The sequence below is a fragment of the Chrysemys picta genome, chromosome 8 (assembly GCF_011386835.1).
Source record: "Chrysemys picta bellii isolate R12L10 chromosome 8, ASM1138683v2, whole genome shotgun sequence".
Lineage (NCBI taxonomy): Eukaryota > Metazoa > Chordata > Testudines > Emydidae > Chrysemys > Chrysemys picta.
In genome coordinates this window covers 66,087,716-66,111,618 of record NC_088798.1, presented here as the reverse complement: position 1 = coordinate 66,111,618, position 23,903 = coordinate 66,087,716, and the positions used below count along the sequence as shown (strand labels likewise).

The 23,903-nt window shown below is 46.0% G+C and overlaps 2 protein-coding genes across 18 annotated transcripts in view; one reads left to right on the top strand and one right to left on the bottom strand.

Annotated features, from left to right (window-relative positions):
- LOC101932594 (metastasis-associated protein MTA1) overlaps positions 1-252 on the bottom strand; it is a 384,146-nt gene extending 383,894 nt beyond the window's left edge. For 6 of the 17 annotated variants that reach the window (XM_065555713.1, XM_065555710.1, XM_065555707.1 and 3 more), the window contains exon 1: positions 1-249. In XM_065555713.1, coding sequence (XP_065411785.1) covers positions 1-122 — 122 coding nt within the window. In that variant the 5' untranslated portion in view covers positions 123-249. The other 11 variants (XR_010590039.1, XR_010590040.1, XR_010590038.1 and 8 more) reach the window with 4 other exon arrangements.
- A 5,597-nt stretch (positions 253-5,849) lies between these two features.
- SEC22B (SEC22 homolog B, vesicle trafficking protein) lies at positions 5,850-19,973 on the top strand. Its single transcript, XM_005311521.4, has 5 exons — positions 5,850-6,087; positions 8,660-8,769; positions 16,706-16,866; positions 17,758-17,904; positions 19,023-19,973. The coding sequence occupies exons 1-5, from the start codon at positions 5,866-5,868 to the stop codon at positions 19,175-19,177; spliced, it is 795 nt and encodes a 264-aa protein (XP_005311578.3). The 5' UTR covers positions 5,850-5,865; the 3' UTR covers positions 19,178-19,973.
- The last annotated feature ends 3,930 nt before the right edge of the window (positions 19,974-23,903 follow it).

Genomic DNA, 23,903 nt, shown 5'->3' with positions numbered 1-23,903 from the left:
CTGGGGACGCAGCTGGGGCTGGAGCCGTCGATCTCCCAGGTGGCGAATAGGTTCATGGGCACTGGGCGGCTCAACACCCCGGCACTGCCCGGGAAGCTCAGGCGGCCCCGCTCCACCGCCATCGCCGCAGCCGCCTCGCTCCCGCAGCGGAGCCGGTAGCCGCCTGCAGCGAGAGAGACGCACACTCCAGACGGTCACTGCGCCGCGCCTACCGCGGCCGGCCAGGGTCAGATGGAGGGGGTGGGGCCAGAGTGCTGCGTGGGGGAGGAGCGTGGTGAAGGGAGGGGCGTAGGTAGAGAGGGGGAGGGGCTTAGGGAAGGACGGCGTGCGCCGTGAGAAAAGGTGCGCTGGAGGGGCGGCGCGGGACTCCGGGCCTAGAGAAAGGAGGGGACCTGTCTGTGTGCAGGGGTTGTAGCTGGTCCTCCACCGTTACGAGAGAAGATAAGGATGTGTTGCAGCAGGGAGCTTAATAATGGTAGAAGCTTCCTGTTTGAGTTCTCTAGTTACTATTTAAAGAATGGCTCTTTGTCTTCACCCTACAGAGCCTGGAGACGGGGGAGGAATTTGGGGAAGGGAGAGACAGACGGACGGATAGAAGTCTGCGGGGAGGCGCTTAGGAAGAAAAAGGATAGGAGTCAGCAGAATGAAAGTGGAAGAGCCTGGGGAAAGGCAGGTGTTTGGAGAGTTGAAGGGGACGATCTTAGGGATAAGAGAGGGGGGGCTTGGACAGGGGTTGGCAGGGCAAAAGTCTGGGAGACGTGGAGAAGGAAGCAGAACGAATCTGCATGAGGAAAAGACGGGGGAGATGAGAGGAAGTTTGGGGAAAGAATGGGGAACCATAGGGAGAAGGAATCCCTAAATGTGTGGAAAAACCTGGGATGTGGGAGGAACCAACGGAGGAGAGGAGCCTGAAAAGAGGTGGCAAAATCTAGATCGGAAAGGAGGGGTAGAGCCCAGAGGAAGGAGTCTGGGTGGGGGTGGATAAAGTTGAGGAATTAGAGAGTGGGGAGCCTATAAGGTTCAGGGAGAGAAACCTAGCAAGCAGGATTTAGCAGTTTGAGAACTATTCTTCCTAGGATTGCCAACTGTCTAATTGTGCAAACCCAAAGACCACTGTCACGCCCATTCTCTGAGGCCCCACCCCAGCTCACTCCATCCCCTCCCTCATCTCTCCCCCCCCCCCCACTCACTTTCACAAGGCAGGGGGAAGGGTTGGGGGGGTGGTGGTGGTGGTGGGGAGTTTGGGGCCAGGGTAGGGGTGTGGGCTCTGGGAGGGAGTTTGGGTGAGGGGTGTGGGCTCTGGGAGGGGGCTGGGGCAGGGGGGTTGGGTGCAGGAGTGGGTGTGGGGTGCAGGCTCTGGGAGGGAGTTGGGGTGTGGGTGCAGGCTCTGGGAGGGAGTTTGGGTGAGGGGTGTGGGAGGTGGCTGGAGTAGGGGGTTGGGATGCAGGGGGGGTGTGGGCTCTGGGAGGGAGTTTGGGTGCAGGATGCAGGCTCTGGGAGGGAGTTTAGGTGCAGGCTCTAGGCTGGGGCAGGGGATTGGGGTGCAGGAGAGAGTCGTGGTCGGTGTTTACCTTGGGCGGCTCACGAAAGCGAGCTGCACATCCCTCTGGCAGCAGCTCCTAGAAAGGGGGGCAAGAAGGGGGTCTCAGCGCCCCGCTGCCCACAGGCACCGCCCCTGCAGCTCCCATTGGCCACAGTTCCTGGCCAATGACAGCTGCGGAGTCAGCACTGGGGGTGGAAGCAGCACCCAGAGACCCCCGTTTGCCCCCCCCCCCAGGGGCCACAGGGACAGTGCCAGGAACGGCGCAGAGCCAAGGCAGGTAAGGGAGCCTGCCTTAGCCCTGCTGCCGCTCCTGACTGTTTGTGCCCCAAATCTCCTGGTTTAGCTGAAATAGCCACCGGGAGATAGAGTGTGATTCCAGGAGACTCCTGGTGAAACTGGGAGGGTTGGCAACCCTAATTCTGCCTGCACACTCCAGCACATTCCCTCCCTCTTATTGCTTCCTCCTCACCAACTCTTTGGGCCCTGTCCGCCTCAACCTATGCTGTGCATGTTATGCACCTGTCTTTCTTTTGCTTACCTGCTTGTTGTAAATTACTTCCTATTATTTAAATTCTAGAAAGCACTCCAAGACTGTTTATTGTGAACACAATGTATACAGTACATTGAGGTCCTATTTCTTGTCTGAGGACCTTAGATACTACTTTCAGAGTAGCAGCCGTGTTAGTCTGTATCCGCAAAAAGAACAGGAGTACTTGTGGCACCTTAGAGACTAACAAATTTATTAGAGCATAAGCTTTCGTGGACTACAGCCCACTTCTTCGGATGCATATAGAGTGGAATAAATATTGAGGACATATATATACACACATACAGAGAGCATAAACAGGTGGGAGTTGTCTTACCAACTCTGTTGAAATAATAATAGCTTGCAGGATTGGAATTTAAGAGGACTGGATTCCAGAGCTCAGGACCATGTATCCCTATATGAACCTAAAAATATTATTCCAATAATAAGCAAGAGAAATCTTACTGTTCTTATAAAAAAAACTGTGCTATGTGTACTACCTTTAAAACTTGGCATAAGGATCTTAGTTACTCTAAAATTACAAAGCACACCCTCCTTTGACATTCTGATTAATAATCATCTGGAGTTCTTAGGGGCAATCAACAGCAGATGTGGGATGAATGAGAGATCCGGGAGCACTATGGTCGATATTATAGAGGAGGTCAGACAACACAAAAAGGTCCCTTACCAAAGGCTTAGTAACTGGTTAAAAGATAGGAAACAAAGAGTAGAAATAAATGGTCAGTTTTCAGAATGGAGAGAGGTAAATAGTGGGGTCCCCCAGGGAGCTGTACTGGGCCTAGTCCTATTTAACATATTCATAAATGATCTGGAAAAGGGGGTAAACAGTCAGGTGGCAAAATTTGCAGATGATACAAAACTACTCAAGATAGTTAAGTCCCAGGCAGACTGCGAAGAGCTACAAATGGATCTCACAAAACTGGGTGACTGGTCAACAAAATGGCAGATGAAATTTAATGTTGATAAATGCAAAGTAATGCACATTGGAAAACATAATCCTAAGTATACATATAAAATGATGGGGTCTAAATTAGCTGTTATCACTCAAGAAAGAGATCTTGGAGTCATCGTGGATTGTTCTTTGAAAACATTTGCTCAATGTGCAGGAGCAGTCAAAAAAGCTAACAAAGTTAGGAATCATTAAGAAAGGGATAGCTAATAAGACAGAAAATATCATATTGATTCTATATAAATCCATGGTATGCCCACAGCTTGAATGCTGCGTGCAGATGTGGTTGCCCCATGTCAAAAAAGATATATTGGAATTGGAAAAGATTCAGAAAAGGGGCAACAAAAATGATTAAGGATATGGAACAGCTTCCATAGGAGGAGAGATTAATAAAACTGGGACTTTTCAGATGGAAAAGAGACGGCTAAGGGAGGACATGATTGAGGTCTATAAAATCATGACTGGTGTAGAGAAAGTATAAGGAAGTGTTGTTTACTCCTCTGAGCACAAGAACTAGGGGTCACCAAATGAAAGTAATAGGCAGCAGGTTTAAAACAAAAGGAAGTATTTCTTCATACAATGCACAGTCAACCTATGGACGTTGTGAACGGCCCTAGTGGGTCAGAGCAAAGGTCTATTTAGCCCAGTATCCTGTCTTCCGACAGTGGCCAGTACCAGGTGCCCCAGAGGGAACGAACAGAACAGGTAATCATCAAGTGATCCATTCCCTGTCGCTCATTCCTAACTTCTGGCAAACTGAGGCTAGGAACACCATTCCTGCCCATCCTGGCTAATAGCCATTGATGGACCTATCCTCCATGAATTTATCTAGTTCTTTTTTGAACCCTGTAATGGGCTTGGCCTTCACAACATCCTCTGGCAAGGAGTTCCACAGGTTGACTTATCTACTTTCTCTACACCAGTCTGATTTTATAGACCTCATATCTCCCCTTAGCCACCAATTTTCCAAGCTGAAAAGTCCCAGTCTTATTAATCTCTCCTCATTACAGAAGCCATTCCATATCCCTAATCATTTTTGTTGCCCTTTTCTGAACCTTTTGCAATTCCAATATATCGTTTTTGAGCTGGGACGACCAAATCTGCACACAGTGTTCAAGATGTGGGCGTACCATGGATTTATATACAGGCAACATATTTTCTGTCCTATTATCTATCCCTTTCTCCATTATTCCCAGCATTCTGTTTGCTTTTTTGACTGCCGCTGCACATTGAGTGGATGTTTTCAGAGAATTATCCACAATGACTCCAAGATCTCTTTCTTGAGTGGTAACAGCTAATTTAGACCACATCATTTTATATGTATAGTTGGGATTATGCTTTCCAATGTGCATTACTTCGCATTTATCAACATTCAATTTCATCTGCCATTTTGTTGCCCAGTCACCCAGTTTTGAGAGATCCTTTTGTAGCTCTTCACAGAATGCCTGGGTCTTAACTATCTTGAGTAGTTTTGTATCATCTGCAAATTTTGCCAATTTTGTCTTGAAGGCCAAGATGATAACAGTGTCCAAAAAAAAAAAAAATTAGATACATTCATGGAGGATAAGTCCATCAATGGCTATTAGCCAGCATGGGCAGGGATGGTGTCCCAGAAGCTGGGACTGGGTGACAGGGGATGGATCACTTTTACCTGTTTTGTTTATTCCCTCAGGATACTGAGCTAGATTGTCCTTTGGTCTGACCCTGTATTGCCGTTCTTATTATCATTTTGGTCCTGTTTGCCCTTAAAAGTCTATTAATTATTCCTTTGTCATTATCTTCCTAGAAGTTAAAATACCATCTAAGGGAGGCAACTAACTCCAGGAATTACTGTGCCCCAGCTTTTAACCTGTCACATCAGGTATAAGTACTACATAAAAGTCAAGAATGATTCTAGTCTATAGCCATTCACTCTGGAAAACACAGCAAAGGGGGAGTTAACGGTAAGGCTTGCGGAGTTAGACACCTGAGAACATGTGACCATACAAATTCAGTGTAAAAGAGGATGTTATTTAACTGCAAAAAGAACAGGAGTACTTGTGGCACTTGTGGCATCCAAAGAAGTGGGCTGTCGTCCACGAAAGCTTATGCTCTAATAAATTTGTTAGTCTCTAAGGTGCCACAAGTACTCCTGTTCTTTTTGCGGATACAGACTAACACGGCTGCTACTCTGAAACCTGTTATTTAACTGGGTATTCACAGCACATACATCATACACACAATGCAATAACTACAGCGAGACGTGAAGAAAATGCAAGGGACCCCTTGGCCGACCACGGAATCACCCGACTTCATGTTTTGTGCCGAACTTACAGCATTTCTAGACCAGGATTTGAGAGGCCATGACAACAAACCTGTCAGCCCCACATGGGATGACTCTGCGCAAACGGGCAGTAAAGCCCAGGGCAGCAGCGGGAAGGGCGAAGGGGGTAGGCTTGTCCGCCTCTGGCCCCTCCAGGCCCGAGCCCTGGCAACCCGGCCTCCAGCGCGGGGGTCGGGCCTGCTCAGAGTGTGGGGCCTAGCCCACATCCCCATCGAGTCGAGACCGCCCGGGGGAGTGGGGGCGGGGACGAGATGCCTTGGGAAGCCCCATCTCCCCTGGCCCTAAGCTCATTTACCGCCTCGCTCTACTCCGCTCCTGAGCGGAGCGCGGCCCAGCACCCACCCCGCCCGGACCTCCGGGCTTTGATCCCCTAGAGTCACTCCCTTCACGGCCCACGGGCACCCCCCTCCCCGGGCCGCCCCCACCGGAAGTGGGTGGTGCCGATCGGGTTGCGTTTAGCAGCGGACCGGAAATAACCCGGCAGTTCCAGTGGCGTAGCCCGGATGCTGCGCTGGCTGTTTCCGGCCACCTCAGTAGTAGAGGCCAGTCAGAGGGTGGCAGCTGGCTGGCAGGCAGACAGGCAGGCAGGCAGGCAGGGTGTGCGCGGGGCCGAGCAGCGGCAGCGGCTCCCGGGTTGGAGCGGCGCAGACATGGTGCTGCTGACTATGATCGCGCGGGTGGCGGACGGGCTTCCCCTGGCCGCCTCCATGCAGGAGGATGAGCAGGTGAGAGACCGAGACACCCCCCCCTCTCTCGGCCCAGAGCCCCCGAGACCCCCCCAAACCCCATCCTCTCCCGGCCCAGAGCCCCCCGATTTCCCCCCGCTCCCGATACCCTCCCCCAGATTCCCCCCATTCCTGACAGGTCCCCCCTCTCTCGCCCCAGAAGTCCCCCCAAGCACCCCTTCCCGGCCCAGAGCCCCCGAGATCCTCCCCATATCCCTTCTCTCCCTGTTCAGAGGCCCCCCTTCCCGAGCCAGAGTCCTTCCCCAGACGCACATCCTCTCTTCCTGGCCCAGAGCCCCCCTCAGACTGAGATCCGCCCTAGGGGGGGACACAGAGGCTGTGTGGAGGCTTACAAAGCAGACCCTAGGTGGGTTGGATGTGTGCCCTTAGAAGGCTGTGGTAGAGCTTGGCAAACGTGAGTTTCATGCAAGGTTGATGACATTTGGCACTGTTCTTCTCACACTGTGACCCCGTTGGACACTAGACTCACCCACCCCCTGGAACGGAGAGAAAGACATGAAATAGATGAAATAGTGTATTAATGGGTGATTAGTCCACTGACAACAGAGTGAAGTATAGCCTTATAATTCTGGAACCTAATGGTACCTTTTTAATGCTAGTTGGAGCTCTTTTCCAATTCAGCAAGGCTACTTCTGTTATAACCAACTATAATACTCATTAACATCAAACCTACCCATAAGCAGATTTACATTTTTGCCACCTTTTTATTGGCTGTTTACATTATACATTATTTAAATTAACACTTGCACGAATGTTATTTTCAAACTATTAATACAATCATTTTAATAAATGATTTTTAAATTTTAAAATGTTTTATTAAAAATTCTGCTAAAACAGTTATAACCAATTCATAGCCACAACATAACTTTGGGTCATGTCTTTGGTACCTTCAGGTTTTTTTATTGTACTATTTTCAATTTATTTTTAGCTTTTTTTTAAACTACCAGCTTTAATTTTCCATACTTGTCTACACTTAAGCTAACTGAAACCTAAGCCTAATTTTGATTTAACCTATTTTATAGGCTACAGCAGACACATCTTACATTGATTGAAGGTCTTTCCTGTTCAGTAGGAGTGTCACCTCCCCAAACGATATATTTATGTGACAGAAGAATTCTTCCATCAACGTAGTTGCATCTGTCTTGGGGGCTGGTTCAGCATAGCCATGTCAGGGGAGTGTTTTTTTCACACCCCGCCTGATGTAGGTGTGTAGACTAAGATTTATAGCCCCTGAGAAAGGCGGAGACTAGATTTGGCACCAAGATCTAGGCACCCTGCCTCCCCCCCCCCCCCCCCAAAGCATCTAGACTCCCAAGAGAGAGAGACCATGTGTCTCCTCAGTATCAGTGAAGTTCCTAGAGAGCCTTCCAGCACTGAGATCCCAAAGTAGATCAAAACTGTGTAAGACGCCAAGACCCACCCATCAGTGAGATTCTCACATACGTGCACACTTTTGAGGAAGCAAGCTAATTCTTCTGGAGAGAGAGATCCTGGCAGTATGTCTTCACTGCAGTGTAAGCCCAGGTTAGTAGAACTCAAGTTAGCAGCAGGGCCAGCGCTTCCACTAGGCGACCCTAGGCCTCACTCGCTCCGGGACCCGCCACCAAAGTGCCCCGAAGACACGGAGTGGAAGGACCCCCCGCCACCGAATGCTCAGAGGAGGAGCACTGCCACCTAGGGTGGCAAAAACCCTGGCGCCACTCCTGATTAGCAGACCCAGCATTTGTTAACCAAGGCTTGACCATCTATACTCATTTGTAACCCGAGGAATTGTTGAACCTTGGGTCCCAGCTTGGGACTCCAGCATCCATGCTACATTATGCTGGTCTGAGTCCAACCACCCTTATCCCAGACTTCTTAACACCCTCCCAAAATGTGTCCACTCTACCCCTTTGTTCATGGTGCCATGTGGGAAAACTTGACTGTCCAGAGGACAAAGAAAGCTGGCCTGTGGGATTGTAGGACATTTTTGGCACAGCGTGAGTCTAGCAGGGCTGTGTCTACACTGCAAAGTAATAGGGCTTGAAGCCTGTGTTCCAGTTTGACTCAGACTTGGACCCTTCACCTGTGGGGTACTGGGACCCAGGGTCCAAGTCCTGAGTTAGCACAATTTGTGTGTAGACAGATGGGAGTGGGGTAGGCTTAAGCCTGAGTTCAAACCTGGGGCTGACACTGCAGTATAGACATACCATTTGAATCATGAACTCTTCCCGTCTCCCTCAGGGCAGTGAGACTGAAGCACCTTCTCTGGACCAAGACCCTCCACAAGAGATGCCACAAAAAACAAAACAAAACTCCCTAGGGGACCTCCTAAATGGGGACTGAGATATTCATCAGATAGATTCCTGAGATTTACCAGCACCTACCACTTGGTTTGACTGTGTTCATTGACTTCAGATCCAATTCTGGTAAAACTGTTTGAGGTTAGCTATGGATATCATGTTAGTTTCCTTGTGGGAAAGGGCCTGCCTATACCTTAAGAGGTTGTATTGTTTGTAGTTCATTTTACCATATGGTAGAACCATGCCTAATAGACTTTTTCCCTTCTCAGTCAGGTCGGGACCTGCAGCAGTATCAGAGCCAAGCTAAACAGCTTTTCCGGAAGTTGAATGAACAGTCGCCTACCAGATGCACCCTAGAAGCAGGATCCATGGCTTTCCAGTAAGTAAAACATGCTGTAGAGATTAAGATGGAAAATGTAGGTATCCCAACCTACATCTATAGAAAACTGAAAGGTACTTCCAGGAGACGACGGAGGTATACTAGAAATTGGGCCATTAGAGAAGAGTAAGAGTCATCCCACCAGCCATGGGAAACCTGTGCTCAGAGAGAGTGTTATTTCCTTTTATATCCTTTCAATCATTTTAAAATTTCTTTCTTCTCTAGCATTGTTAGACTTCCTGCATTCCTATCCAGTTCTTGTATTCGGCCGCTCTCTTTTCTGTAGACTGCATATATTTGGTTCCCTTTATGTTTTCTCTACAGGTTGTGCCCACAAATCATTCTAGCATCTGTTGTCCTTTGGATTCTCTGAGGTTTATCAATATATTTTTTTAATAGTGAGGAGTCCGACCTATACTTAGGTTAGCATTACCACAGTTGATTCTTCCTATACAAGATTCTCTTCTCTCTCCATTCCACTATAGTATATCCTTTCATGTATCAGCCTTGCACTCTGAGCTCATCTAATTTGTTGTTCATTATTTCCCTGAATCTCCTCAGCATTTCTGCTCTCCAGCAAGCATTGATTAGTATTAATAACCCGAAGTGTCTTAGCTGCATTTAGCTCATCCCTTTGAGTTCGCTGTCTCTCTCTAAAACCTTCCATAATGTTTGCCCTTTGCTTTCATTGTAAAGCCTTCTAAGTTAGGATCATCTGTAAATCTTACTGATGTACAACATAGTTCTAGCAGACTTGCTCAGGGTAAGCAGCGAGCTGGCAAAATCTGCAGGTGACACAACATCATGTAGGTTAAGACCTAAGAAGACTGATGTACTTCAGAGGGACTTAATCAAGCTAGGCAGCACAGTGCCAGTTGAAGTGAAATGTTGACACATTCAAAGCTATGCACATTGGAACCTCCTAGGTTCTAAACCAGGGGTTGGCAACCTTTCAGAAGTGGTGGGCTGAGTCTTTATTTATTCACTCTAATTTAAGGACGTTTTGCGTGCCAGTAATACATTTTAATGTTTTTAGAAGGTCTCTTTCTATATGTCTATAATATATAATGAAACTATTGTTGTATGTAAAGTAAATAAGGTTTTTAAAATCTTTAAGAAGCTTCATTTAAAATTAAATTAATATGCAGAGCCCCCCAGACTGGTGGCCAGGACCTGGGCAGTGTGAGTGCCACTGAAAATCAGCTTGCATGCTGCCTACGGCACATGTGCCACAGGTTGCCTACCCCTGTTCTAAACTAAAGATTGAAAACATTTGACTGGCTACCTTTAGAGAGGAGATTAATAAGAGGGGACATAAAAGTATACAAAATGTTGAAAGTTATAGAGAAGGTAGAGGTACCTCTAATCACCTTCTCTCATAATACAAAAACAAGGGAACAGCGAAGTAAACAAAAAGGTGGCAAAGTCAAAACTGATAAAGGAAATTGTTTTCAATGCAATTAATTGCCACAGGATCTCATTGAGGGCAAGACAGTAGCAAGGTTTAAAAAATTTGTACAGGTAAAAATATCTAGAGTTAAAAACTCTTGTTTGGAAGCACCCTCATGGCACACAGCCAGTCTGTAATAGTTGGGGCTTAGGAGGCAGCTTTCCTCAAGATGGGTTAAAGGTTAACTCATAATCACTTCAGTTTTTTTCACATTTTTTCACTTTTCTCTAAAGCAGTCTGGTGCTGGCCATTGTTAGCAATAGGATGCTGAACTAGGTAGCCCACTGGTTTGATCCAGTCAGGCAATTCCTGTGTTGAGAATTTCTGTTCCCAAAGATGCTACTTGATACCTCTTCCCAGTTTGCAGTCAATCTGTCAGTCATTTGTTTCCATACCACAATATTATCCAAACATCATTCTGACTTCCACTGAGATGCCTGGGGAAGATTATATCTAAATCATAGTAAAGCTCTTGCTATGTAGTGTCCACGGTTCTCTCTGCTTACCAAACTTATAACTATATCAAAAAAGGCTATCCGGTTTTTGGTCACACTTATTTATGAATCACAACCACCTTGCAGTGGCTTTGATTTCATCAGAGCTGTTAAACTAAGAAAATTCAGCCAAGTTCAGTATTTCTCTGGGAGATCTTAGAGGTGCAGTTGAGGGGTGTTGGAAGTGTTGTGGGTGAGTAGGCAGGGGAGGAGCACTTTGCCCTGTGAGTCAGCATTGAAGCAGTTCTTCAGCCAGCTGTTAAGGCAGGGGTGGGCAAACTACGGCCCGCGGGCCGGATCTGGCCCCACAGGGCTTTGGATCTGGCCCATGGGATTGCCCTCTATGGCACTGTGGGCCCCACGCCGCTCTCAGAAGCGGCCAGCACCACGCCCCTGCAGCCCTTGGGTGGGGGGCTACATGCGTTACCCTTGCCTCCAGGCACCACCCCCCGCAGCTCCCATTGGCTGGGAACGGGGAACCGCAGCCAATTGGAGCTTCGGGGGAGGTACCTGGAGGCGCGGCAAGGGCAAAGCACATGGAGCCATCCGCCCCGCCCTCCCACAGGCGCCGCAGCGCTTCCTGGAGCGGCGCAAGGCTGGGGACAGGGCAGGCATGCAGGGAGCCTGCCCTGACCCCGGTGCATGCCGCTGCCACCCCAGAGCTGCTTTAGGTAAGCAGCGCTGGGCCAGAGCCCAAACCCCTCCTGCTCCCTAACTCCCTAACTCCCTGCCCTAAGCCCCTGCCTGCACCTCTCACCCCTCCTGCTCCTCGCACCCCAACTCCCTGCCCTGAACTCCCTGGTGCATCCTGCACCCCTGTGCACTCCAACTCCCTGCCCTGAGCCACCTTGTACACCCTACACCCCAACCCCCGCCCTGAGCCCCCTGCCACACCCTGCACCCCAACCCCCGCCCTGAGCCCCCTCTGACCCAATCCCTTGCCCTGAGCCCCTTCTTGTACACTGCACCCCCTCCCACACCCCGCACTCCCTCCCACACCGCAACCCCCTGCCCCGGCCCTGCATACAATTTCCTCACTCAGATGTGGCCCTTGGCCCAAACAGTTTGCCGACCCCTGTGTTAAGGGGTGCAAATTGCTGCTGGTGCCATTTTTAGGATGAGACATAAAGTCACAGATGAAAAAGAAAATCAGTTTTAGTTTTAAACAAAAATTCTAATTAAACTTTGATAATGCTGAATAAAAAAAAATGGTGTTTGAGATTTGGCCTAAAATAGTCCTATTTAGTGGCTAGTGCATTAGCTTGGCCGAGGAAAAAAACGTTCTTCGTTAACTGATGTTCTAACTGCTTGAAAATAACGTAGTGCAGAGTAAAAAATGCCATGACAGATGTCGTGGAGCAAAGTGGAATGTGCACTTCTCCAAATGTGCTGAAGTGTTAATATGAATAGCCTTGAAACTGACAAAGTTTGAAGAAAATTTGGCTCTCACTGAGACCCCAAACCAAGTTTGAAGAATTTTCTTCAGCCATTTTAATGTTGGAGATTAAAGTAAAAAAGCCTTACAACCAACCCAGTTATCATGGCATGTGAGTATACACACTGATAGGTATGCAGGTGATAAGTGCCTATGCAGTCCGCTGTGAAATTAGTTACTAGCTGACCTTTGGCTGATTAGTGTTGTAAGTCTTTAAGTGCACAGATTACTAGTTTCATGAAAAGGCAACCCTTGGCCTTTGCCAGCTGGTGCCTCTTAAAGAAGTGTTTTTTTTCCCTCTCTCTTAAAATAAATATAAAATATTAAAATAAATATAAGAAATTAAATTTTAAAAGTATATTAATTAAGATTGCACAGATAAACATTCAGAAATCAAGAATGCAAAAAGTTAAAAGTGGCCAACTGTATCTCTGTCCCCTTACATACATGCATTGCAAAAAGGGCTAATTACATGATTTTATACTGTGTTAAAATTTATACCAAAAAAGTGTTAGTGCAGTGTTAAAGTTGAGAAATCAAGCCGTTACGTGAGAAAATTTATATTACGGTTAATCTGGGGTGGCAATGCTATGCGGCATTGGAAATCTGTGTGCTTTCTCTACTGATATAGAAAACTTGGAATCCGAAACAGCTAATATCACAAAAGGAGTAAAAATAGCTTTGGGAAACATGGAGACCAAGGCAAGAGAGCTCAGATCAAAACCGGCTGGCCTAAAGTGTGATGGTGCGGCTGTGCATATGACAGGAGACCGTGTTAAGAGAAGATATTGTACTCTAGCTTCCTGTTACACCTCTACCCCGATATAACGTGACCTGATATAACACAAATTCAGCTAGAACGCTGTAAAGCAGTGCTCCAGGGGGGTGGGGCTGCGCACTCCGGTGGATTAAAGCAAGTTCGATATAAAGCGGTTTCACCTATAATGCGGTAAGATTTTTTGGCTCCTGAGGACAGCGTTATATCGAGGTAGAGGTGTATGTGCCTCATAGGAGATTATCCCTGTCTTAAAAGGTTTTGTTTTGAAATATGTTTTCTCATTTTGCTCTTCGAATCCTGAAAGATTATGGATTGCTCAAATTCTTGATAATGATTTGAGGTAACAGTGGGTTATGCTGGGAGGGATCCAGTATGTGTGTTGGGTTGGTAGTCAGGCCAGAACACTGAAGGCAAGGATCAAAAATGATCGTTTGGCTAGCACTGTTTTGGAACATACTGTAGAAACTGGGTCATGGACTGATGTGGAACAAGTTAGGGGCTTTCTTAGGGTAAATCAAGAAGCTAATTTGTGAGTATATTCTATTCCATGGTGGACAGTGGTGACTACACTCTTGCTGTTCAAGGCAAGCCCCATTGTTGTTTGAGGCTTTTTACTAAAGCTAGGAAGTGCCATGTTGGGAGTGCAACAAAAACAGATAATCCTGGCCTCTCTGTCCAAAAATTAATTCTTGAATGTGGCAAATTTGAAGGATTTAAACATTTCTGGGTCACTAGAGGCTAAGCTGAGGAAAAATCAGATCTGTATGCTTGAAGCTGCTGTTGAACATATGGATACCAGAATTACCAGGCTATTGTATGGTTTCAAAACTTTCATTCCACACAGCGGCCTAGTGATTGAGAAAATAATTGGTTCATTATGGCAATGTACAAATTAACAGCGTGCTAAATCACTACATATAGGTGTTAAGTAAAGAGAAAAGAAAAGGTGACTTACCAGTTACTTTTAATGCCAATAAATCCACAATAGTGCATATGCATAATGAAAGGTTTGAACCCCTAGGCAACCTACTTTAGTCCCATCAATAACAATATAACCTCTATGTCCTCATTGTCTTGTATCACTGTGGTGCTACAATACGAGTTTTCCACAGTTATTTAAATTAAAACAAGCCCCCAAACACACACGTGTGCTTTGTTGCATGCCATGACTTGGGCCATTCAATTATATCTGCATCCAGTGTAGGTGACTTTCAGCCTTCTCTGGTATGCTGTACTACTGGCTGGAAGAGGAACAAACATGGTAATAAACATAATCACGGTTAGCATTCAACAGCAGGCAGCACTAGTTAGTGGAAGGGTAGCTAAGTGCTATTCTGTATGTTCAGATCTAAATCTCAAAATCCAATGGACTTCATCCAATCAAATTTGTTCTTGAATTAGAAATAAAATACATATTCTCTGTTCTGGCATGGGAACTGAAACTGACACTAAAGTAAGGACAAAACTAAACTTGCAAGAACAAATGATAGTTAGACACTAAAAAAGGGATTAGGGGGTATGGGAGAGGGATTAAACCCTGGCTCATTAGTCAAAAACAAAACAAGTGGAATGCAGCAAAGTGCCATTAAGCAGTCACATCAGCTACTATATTTCATCATAACATGCATGTGAATGAGGCCACAGCCTGAAAATTATTGGCACAATCACACTTTCTTGTCAGATAACAAAACCTGAAGTCCCAGTGGCCCACGGACAAGCAGCATTTCTGTTTCTCAGCTTGCCTCTGTGAGGCTTTGTGTATGGGAAATGGAGTCCCATGTCTGAGACTCATCTAGGGTGGAGTTTGGGATGCCCCAACTAGTCTCCTAAGGCTGTGCAGGGCTGACCACCTATCTGATGATTGCCAGGGGATTGATACAGTTCTGAATCTCTGTAGGAGATGCCACAATAGTCTTCTCTCCCTATTTCCCCATCCCACCCACCCCCCTTTCCTGCTGACCTCCAGGAGAAGATGCTCCTGTGCACTGTACAACATATCCTCTCCCACATACATTATGGAGCTGCCCTACTGGGTCAGACCATGGTGCATCTTGGTCAGTATCCTGGCTCCAACAGTGGTCTGTACCAAAGCTTGAGGGGGAGTATACAGAACAGGGCAATTATGGAGTGATCCACCCCATCTTTCACTCCTGGCTTTTTGTAGTCAGAGGTTAGGGTCGCCCTGTGTATGCGTTTGCCTTCCTGACTGTTTTGGCTAATAGCGATTGATGGACTTATTCAGTTCTTTTTTTTTTTAACTGAGTTATACTTTTGGCCATCATAATACCTGTGTCAATGAGTTCCGCAGGTCAGTTGTCTGTCATGTGAAAAAGTACTTTCTCTTGTTTATATAAAACCTGCTCCCTGTTAATTTCATCACCTGAGCCTTGGTTTTTATGTTATGGGAAAGGCTAAATAACACTTTTCTGCGCTCACTTTCTCCATGCTGTTCATTTTATAGACCTCTGTCATATCCCCCCTTAGTCGTCTCTTTTCTAATCTTTTTTAGTCTCTCCTCATACTGAAGCTATTCCCTACCCTTGATCATCTTTGTTGTCCTTTTCTGTACCTTTTCCAGTTCCACTACATCCTTTTTGAGATAGGGTGACCAGAACTGGACATAGTATTCAAGGTGTGGATTTACCGTGGATTTATATAGTGGGATTATGATAATATCTGATTTATTTTCTTTCCCTTTCCTAATAGTTTTTAAGATACTGTTAAGCTTTTTACCACTGCTGCACATTAAGCTGAAGTCCAGGGTGATGCCAAGATCTTCCTTGAGTGATAACAGCTAATTTAGAACCCAACATTTGGGATTATTTTTTCCAGTGTGCATTACTTTGCACTTACCAATGTGAATTTAATCTGCCATTTTGTTACCAGAAAGGGCATGGGAGTGTGGGGCCTGCCTCCTTCAGATGACAGAATGTCAGCAGGAAGAGGGGAATGTCCCTTATTCTGCTAAGTCCAATGTCAGGACTTTTTAAAACAACAAACAAAAACACTAAGGAAATTCTCAGGCAAAACTTTGTTAAAATGAAGTTAAAAGCCTTTGGCAGCGATTGAACCCAGGATCTGAAGCCTCAATAACACTGTAGTTAGGGAAAAGAAAAGAAAAACTAAGGTATTCAGAAAGGCTTCATTTTAAGTCTAACGTGTAAAACTGTGGAAATTCAGTCATGATACTTGCAGTAGAATAACTCTGTCCTGAGCAATGCACCGAGAACCTGAAACTTACACTACAATATCCATCCCAAACAAACAGTTCATCTTAGCAGGGGATGCTAGAGCTAGACTATAGTATGCTGGTTTGTGCCAACTAAGCTGCCTTTGTGGCTATGAAGTCCAAATAAAAATGCTTTACAATGTCCTGGTAAGATGAGCTTGCTGAAAGGAGTCATTCCCCACTCCTCATTAAGGGCTCCTACCTGCCAAGCATTGCGTGCTCTCATCATCTTGCAGGGTCAGGCCCTAGGATTCTGCATTCCAGCCAGTCATCCAAGATGATGTCTCATATAAATTCTCCTAGGAGGGTGAGTAGATGGAGATTATGATATTTGCAGAGGAAAGGAAAGGGTTAGTGCAATGACAAGGTATCCCAATATTGGGGAGACACATATGAAGCCTGCTGTGCAATGCCTGGTATGCTTTTGTGTGTAGTATAATAATAAACCCAAAGGCTGGGATACTCCGCCATAGAGAAGGAAATATGAGAAAGGGAAAAGTGGTGTCTTACAGGGGCAGGGTTAAAATTTGTCCGGTTTGTTCTCTTCTAGCTACGTTATTGAGAAAGGGGTATGTTACCTGGTATTGTGTGAGGCCACCTTCCCCAAGAAGCTGGCCTTTGCATATCTGGAGGATTTGCATTCCGAGTTTGATGAACAGCATGGAAAGAAGGTGCCGACGGTCTCCAGGCCTTATTCCTTCATTGAGTTCGGTGAGGTCCTTCCCCTTGAGACTAATTAATAAACATCCTGTTTGTTTGGCCACATTAGCCTCTCCCAGCTCAGGCCATGGAACTTACCACTGACAGTGGAGAAATCTGGTGCTCTCTATGAGCCAGGCATGCCAGGTATGTGAATGGAGAAATGGTAGGGGAAATGGCAAATTTTCTACAATCCAACTTTCCGCTTTTAAGTCTTGGCTTTTTCTTGTTAGCATTCGTGTGCACCTTGCTCACTCTCTCTGCAGTGCTCTGCACTGGGGTAGCCCAGAAAAAGACAGCACTGGATGCTCATGCTCCGTGGGCAGCCATATTGTTACTCCCTGGCAGTGGTTCTCCCCTGATTGTGTTAAAGGGTGGGAAGCAAACTAGCAAACTTCCTCTCACTTGAGGTCACATGGGCAATGTAGGGACTTCCAAAACAGCCCTCAGCTGTACTTTTATGGCAGCATTAGAGAAGTGTGGGAAGTGGATGTGAAGCATGGTGGAGCCAACTCTCATTAAGCATTGAGGAAACCTCTGAGCTGATTGGCTTTAGATGTACATGTCCTCTTTTGGGTGGCCTGTTCTTGTAAGTCCAAAGGACATCCATCCTGTCAACAGCTTTGTTCCTGGTGAAGGCACGCAGGATGCAACGTGCTCTAAAACAAGTCATCAGTGTTCCTTGTGTCTGTCAGGGGAGGAAAGGGTTGTTAAATTGCCCTTGGGCTATGCTGTCATGAGGTCAGGTGGTTGGGATCTACTCAGAGCGGGGTAAGAGGTGTGGTGGTGGGTGCAGTTTTGGGGGGAAGAGGTGGAGGCTGGCTCGAGGGATGTTCTTGGCACGGCAGGCAGGAAGTGCTGGGAGGAAAAGTTTTCCATGTTGACAACCACCTTTTGTTCCAGACACTTACATCCAGAAAACCAAAAAACTCTACATTGACAGCCGGGCAAGAAGGAACTTAGGCTCCATCAATACAGAGTTACAGGATGTGCAGAGAATCATGGTGGCCAACATTGAAGAAGTCTTACAGCGAGGAGAGGCGCTGTCAGGTACACGGAGTTCAGCTTTTGAAACTCCTTCCTCTCTCTGAGGCTGGCAGGCGGGAGATGGCTGAGGGAAGGATTCTGAGACTGGGTGGCAAAGAGGGCCTCCTGAATCAAGATTGCCTTGTAGTGTGTATGTCTGGCTGAAAGTGCATTTTCATTTGTCTGATCTACATCATAAATAAGGCTAAGATTTAGTATGGGGTATAAAAGTCATGGATAGGTCACAGGCAATAAATAAAAATTCGCGGCCCGTGACCTGTCCATGGCTTTTACCAAAAATACCTGACTAAACCTCTACTGCTGCTTCGGGCCCTGCTCGAGTGCTGGGGGTTGGCTACCCCCGGCTGCTGCTCCTGGGGACTGCTCACCAGACGGCCTCCGGGCACCCCTGGGGCTGCTGCTCCAGCTCCCTCAGGACTGCTGCTGTTCGGGCGGTCCCCAGGGCACCCCCAGGACCGCTGCTGTTCGGGCGGTCCCCGGAGCCAGCCACACTGGCCACTGTTCTAGCGGTCCCCAGAGCCAGCTGCCTGGGGCCTCCCGAGCAGCAGGCGGTGTGGCTGGCCCCAGGGACAACCAGAACAGCTGGCCCCGGGTCACTCCAGCAGCGGCAGGTGCAGCTGGCTGCAGGGCAGCCCTGAAGTCAGCCACACCAGCCGCTGCAGAAGGCATGGAGATTGCAGAAAGTCATGGAATCTGTGACTTCCGTGTCCTCTGTGAAAGAATAGCAGCCTTAATCATAAACCATCTGGCAATTTGTAACCCTACTTTGGGAGGAGCCAAAGCCCCTTGTGGGCTTGGGGCTGTTCTTGTCCTGTGAAGATGAATGTTGGTGGTGTGTGTCAAGGACAGGAGTGATATGTGCTAGTGTTTTGAAGGTGCTGGTGAAGTTACTGTTGACTCTTCTGTTTGGGGAGGTAAACAGTTTATATTGCATTGTGTTTTGGCTTGGCTAACAAGCTTAATGTAGGAATCCTTCAGAACATGAGGAATGGAGGATGCACAATAAATCAGATAAAGCTCCGATAGAGCAGCTGCAATTATCTATGAACACAATACAGCGGGAGTGTCTTGTTACTGTTAATCCTGCAATTAATCTGCTTCCATTTTCTCTTCCTTAACAGCTTTGGATTCCAAGGCCAACAACTTGTCCAGTTTGTCTAAGAAGTACCGTCAAGATGCAAAGTATCTTAACATGCGTTCCACCTATGCCAAACTGGCAGCTGTAGCTGTGTTTTTTATCATGTTAATAGTCTATGTGAGGTTCTGGTGGCTGTGAGATGTTGGCAGTCACTGGAGAGGGAGAGCTTGTAACATGGCAGGTGTATGTGTGCAGCACACTTTGTTCACAGGGATGTGCATTAGAATCCACAAAGGACTGTCACCTTTAAGGGTGTGTCCTGAAAATGATACCTGAGTACTACACTGCTTAGTGAATCTTAATCATAGGTATAAAGTCTTCTTGGTGGACTAGAGGCTTTTCCTATGAGGCACTAAACACTAGGGACTCTGTAGAGTGTGGCCTCCCAGTGTACTAAACTCATTAACAGTGCTGTTTGATGTGTCCTGGAGCAGTTAATCAGTGAAGTTTATCCTAATCGGGCGGTACTGGCAATAGTCACTTCTTCCTCCCTTTTAAAAAGTAGCTCTAGTGGGAAATGGACTCTAATGAACATTCCTTGTGTCAGCAATGTTTGCTTTTCTAGAATCTGGGTCTGCATTTGCTTTTTTAAAACAAGACTCCCTTGTTTGAAGACTGATTCTGCACTGTACATATGTAATGGCTTTCACCCTTGTCAAATTAGCTATTGTTGGGTTTTCATTGTCTGACATCTTTGCTTGTTAAATTTTCAATTGCTTTAGGAATAAATGGATATTAAATTATGCCTTAAAATTACATTATATTTAGTCTAAGGCGAGACAGTGAAAGGCCACTATCACTGACTCCTACAAAATTAAACTACTAGTTTGTAAATCTCACTTTCCTGGCAGTTGTGTATAAGAGCTTGTTTTAACGTGACTCAGAACAGTCTGTTTGTGTAATTAAAAAGCCACTGGCCCAGGCACAATGCAAACAATTTCATCTCTGTTTTCCTGCCATCTATCTATCTCCAGAACCATTGCATTATTTCTTTCCCCTCTGTAAACATTCTTTATTCCTCAAACAAGTGTATCACTACCGCTAGCATTCCAGCACTTGCAAACTACTCTACAAAAACAGCCCAGTGTGTGTGTGATGAAGAAAAAGTAGAACATTTCTTTAAAGAAATATTTCCGTTTCAAGTTTCTGTGAGTTTGGTGATAGAGAATAATACAGAGTTTTAAAAACTACAATCCCTTGTTAATGTCCTGTTCTCCCTATGGTCACCCTCTCTCCACTTCTTTTGGCAAGATCTAACTGTAGCTGAAGAGAAATTCATATTGCGTGGCTACAGCATTTAATTTCTTAACTTGTTTCTCACTAAACAATGTAAATAGTTCCATCATGATGTGATTTTTTTATATATATATATATATATTTTTTTTTTTTTTTTGGTCCAAGTGCTAGAAACTTTGTCTTGCCTATTAGGCTTTAGTTTTTTAAATCAAAGCTCTGTACAGGCATCCCCCACCTTTTCCACAGTAAGGTGTCTGTTTCTGTCATTATCTAGCAAGTGAACACTCATAGAACAGAAGGAGAAATTCAAAGTTCCTCAGCACCTTCAGAAAACACTTAATCTGCTGCAACTCTGAAAGTGTAAGCTGTAACCAAGATGGTCTCCTGCAGTAAAGTAGGGCATAGGAGCGAAAAGAAGCCTGAGTGACTCCCCTCTCCTCCTCCTGTGGGCAGGCAAATAGGCAGCTAAAATTTGTCTGCTGATCTACTTGCAAACCTGATCTGTCAGTCTCATCTTCTGATTTTTGCATGATGTTTCCATTTGTTTATTTGTAGAGAGCTGTACTTTTAAATTCTTAAAAGTTGTGTCCCTGACAGATGAATGTACAAGTGATCTAGGTCTGTGTGTAACTTAGGTACTGAGAGGTGAGCAGACACTACATCTAGATTTTGTAATGACCTATAGGGAGTAAAACTCTTGCAGTGAATGGCAGCACAGTGAGCAGTTGCCTGCTGTAGCCCCAGTGTCACAGTGAAATAAACACTTGCAAAAGTTCATTTCCTTTAGTGTGGAGTTTCCTGTCTATATGTACAGTTTTTTCCTAAAACACCCTCTCCTTCCTTCTCATGGTCCAATTTGTCCTGGGGTAGAACTGGGCAGAGGCCACTTGGTAAATACTGTATTAATGGAGTAGGCTTGTACCTAGGGTGGAACATGTCCTTTAACTGGGGCTGGGCTCAATTTTTCGCCTGTAGGTTGGGTAGAGTTTGGCAAATGTCATTGTCCTTTTCTAGCCCCTAGCGGGAAAACTTATAATGTTACCTATTACAGGTGGGCCCAAGGCCTGCCTTTGTGACCATAAATGCATGTGGAGAGTAATGTATGCAACTGCAGCTATTTTGTGTAGCAGTTTGCAGCTTAGGTAGGTCTTGGCACTGAGAAGCAAGTCTTAATTAATACAGCAAGCTAGTCAGTGCACTATGCGTTCCATGGCTTTGAATTTGCTGAAGAATCCATCTCTTGCTGTACTCAGAATGTGTTTTTATTTTAAAAATATTGTTCCTAGCCCTTTCCAAGGTGCAGAAGATCTTAAAAACAGGATGCAGCTAGAGTACCCTGTAGTGTGACAGTAGGGTGACCAGACAGTAAATGTGAAAAATCGGGACAGGGTGGGGGGTAATAGGAACCTATATAAGAAAAAGACCCAAAAATCGGGACTGTCCCTATAAAATTGGGACATCTGGTCACCCTATGTGACAGTGCCTCAGACCAGTGTCCTGTCTGGGAGGGATCAGTGCCACATGCTGCAGGGGAAGTTACAGGAAACCCTGAAGTTGATGGTTGTGGAATAATCTACAACCACAAGGGGGAAAGGTTTCGCCTTCCCCCGGCAGTTGTCAGTAAGTTTATACTATGAAGCCTGAGTGTTTGTCCTTTCTAATTTTGTGATCCTGGTTAACTGAACTCTGCATGTTCTCATTAAACATTCCCAATTTTTTTTAATCCTAAAACTTTGACATTAATAATCTAATGCAATGCATTCCAAATGCTAATTGTGCATTGTTTTAAATTGGCTGCCTTCGACTTGATTATATGTCCCATGAGATGGACTGCAGGTCCAACACTGCCCTGCCTTCAGTCCAAAACAGAGGCATTCTGGGAGTTGTAGGCCTCACATCAAGAAGTGCTGGGAGGATGGGCAGTATGGAAGCAGCTCCCTTACCTCAGGGCAGGAGACAGCAAGGTGGTGGGGAGCTTTGGCTCTCCAGTCAAAGGCTGGGAAGAGGCCTAAACAGCAACCAGTCAGAGAGGGTCACTTGGGCATCATCACAGAACCTTCAAGTAGCCAGAACTGGAGCCTGGCACCAGGTTTTCCTGAAGTACCCTGAGGAGAGGGTATAGTCTGGGTAGAGATCCAGAGATGGAGACATTTCAGGTCTGGTTTACAACTAAAATTTAGGCCAATTTAGCGACATTGCTCAGGGCTGTGAAAAATGTCATGGCCTCTGTGATGTAGTTAGGTCAACCTAATCCCCATGGCAGATGCAGCTAAATTGATGGAAGAATTCTTTTGTTAACCTTCCTACCCCCTGTCAAAGGTGGATTTACTACAGCAATGGGGAAAAAACCCTTCTGTTGCTTTAGTATCTATACTACAGCAGCATAGCTGTGCCACTGTAGTGCTTGTAGCAAAGACATATTCATAGAGAGAAGCGAAGGTTGTAGCCTGAGCAAAGAAAAGAGGGAGTTTAGGGCCAGATCAGATGCCTGCTTCATTAGCTTGGGCCAAAGGTGGGAGCTCCCCTTTCTCGAAAAACCATCAGAGGGCCCAACTGTCACTGCAGAAAGGGGAAAAGACCTGGAGAATGTTTGAGAGATTAAACCAACTGATCAGTGAGGGAAGTAGAAACAATGGCCATGCTCCCAAGGTAAGACATTCCTTTTACTCCCATGGTCCCCGTGCTCTTTGCTAAGAGGGTCAATAGGAGACCCTCACTTACTTTCTCTATGCCGCTCACTTTTTTTTATACCTGTATCTTAGTTCCTCTTATTAGTTTCTTCTCTTAACTAACTAGTTGCAGTCTTTTTCTGTTGGGGGGCGGAGAGGGGTCTGTCTCTCAGGCTTTGTCTACGCTCCAATTAGACACCCATGGCTGGCCAGTGCCAGCTGACTCAGGCTTGTGGGACGTGGGCTAAAGGGCTGTTTAATTGCGGTGTAAACTGACCCACCCAAGGTCTTTACTCCGTTCAAAATACTGAATTAAGATAAGTTTAGTTTGTTATATTCTGTCCATTTCTCTCTCCTCCCACAGAGCATTAGGGTATTCCGCTGTTTAGTTTAAGGAGGGAAGCCATACTGCTTTACAGGTTCAGTTTTGTTTGATAAGAATCTAACTCAAATTCCATCACATCCCATATACACAGAGTCAGCCAAAGGAGGAGGAGACTCAGACTTTGAGCTTACTTTAGTATGTCTCAATGCAGAAAATACCATTTTTAGCAACTTGTGGCCAGACTTTTCTTGCTCAATCTTAACTTCCAAAGATTACGTGTCAGTTGGCCACTGTGTGTCACTGAGACATTACCTGGGCTACCAGCTTCCCAAGACCCACGTACAATTTATTCATAGGAACAACAGCAATAGGCTCATCCATTTAATAAATGCCTGTCAGTGGTAAAGCCAGATAAAGTTAATCAGTTTCTTAGGGGAACCTATGACCCATTTCATGGTACACACAGAACATTTTGACATTTGCCTTAATATTTGGCAAGTCAGTACACTTGATAAATTTCAGATGCAATCATTCCAGACTAAACTGCTTTGCTATCCTGTCTGCAAAGCCTCTCCCCAACTTTCTTTGGCAATGCGAGAGTCTGGATTGGAGGGGAGGGAGGAGTGGGGCAAAG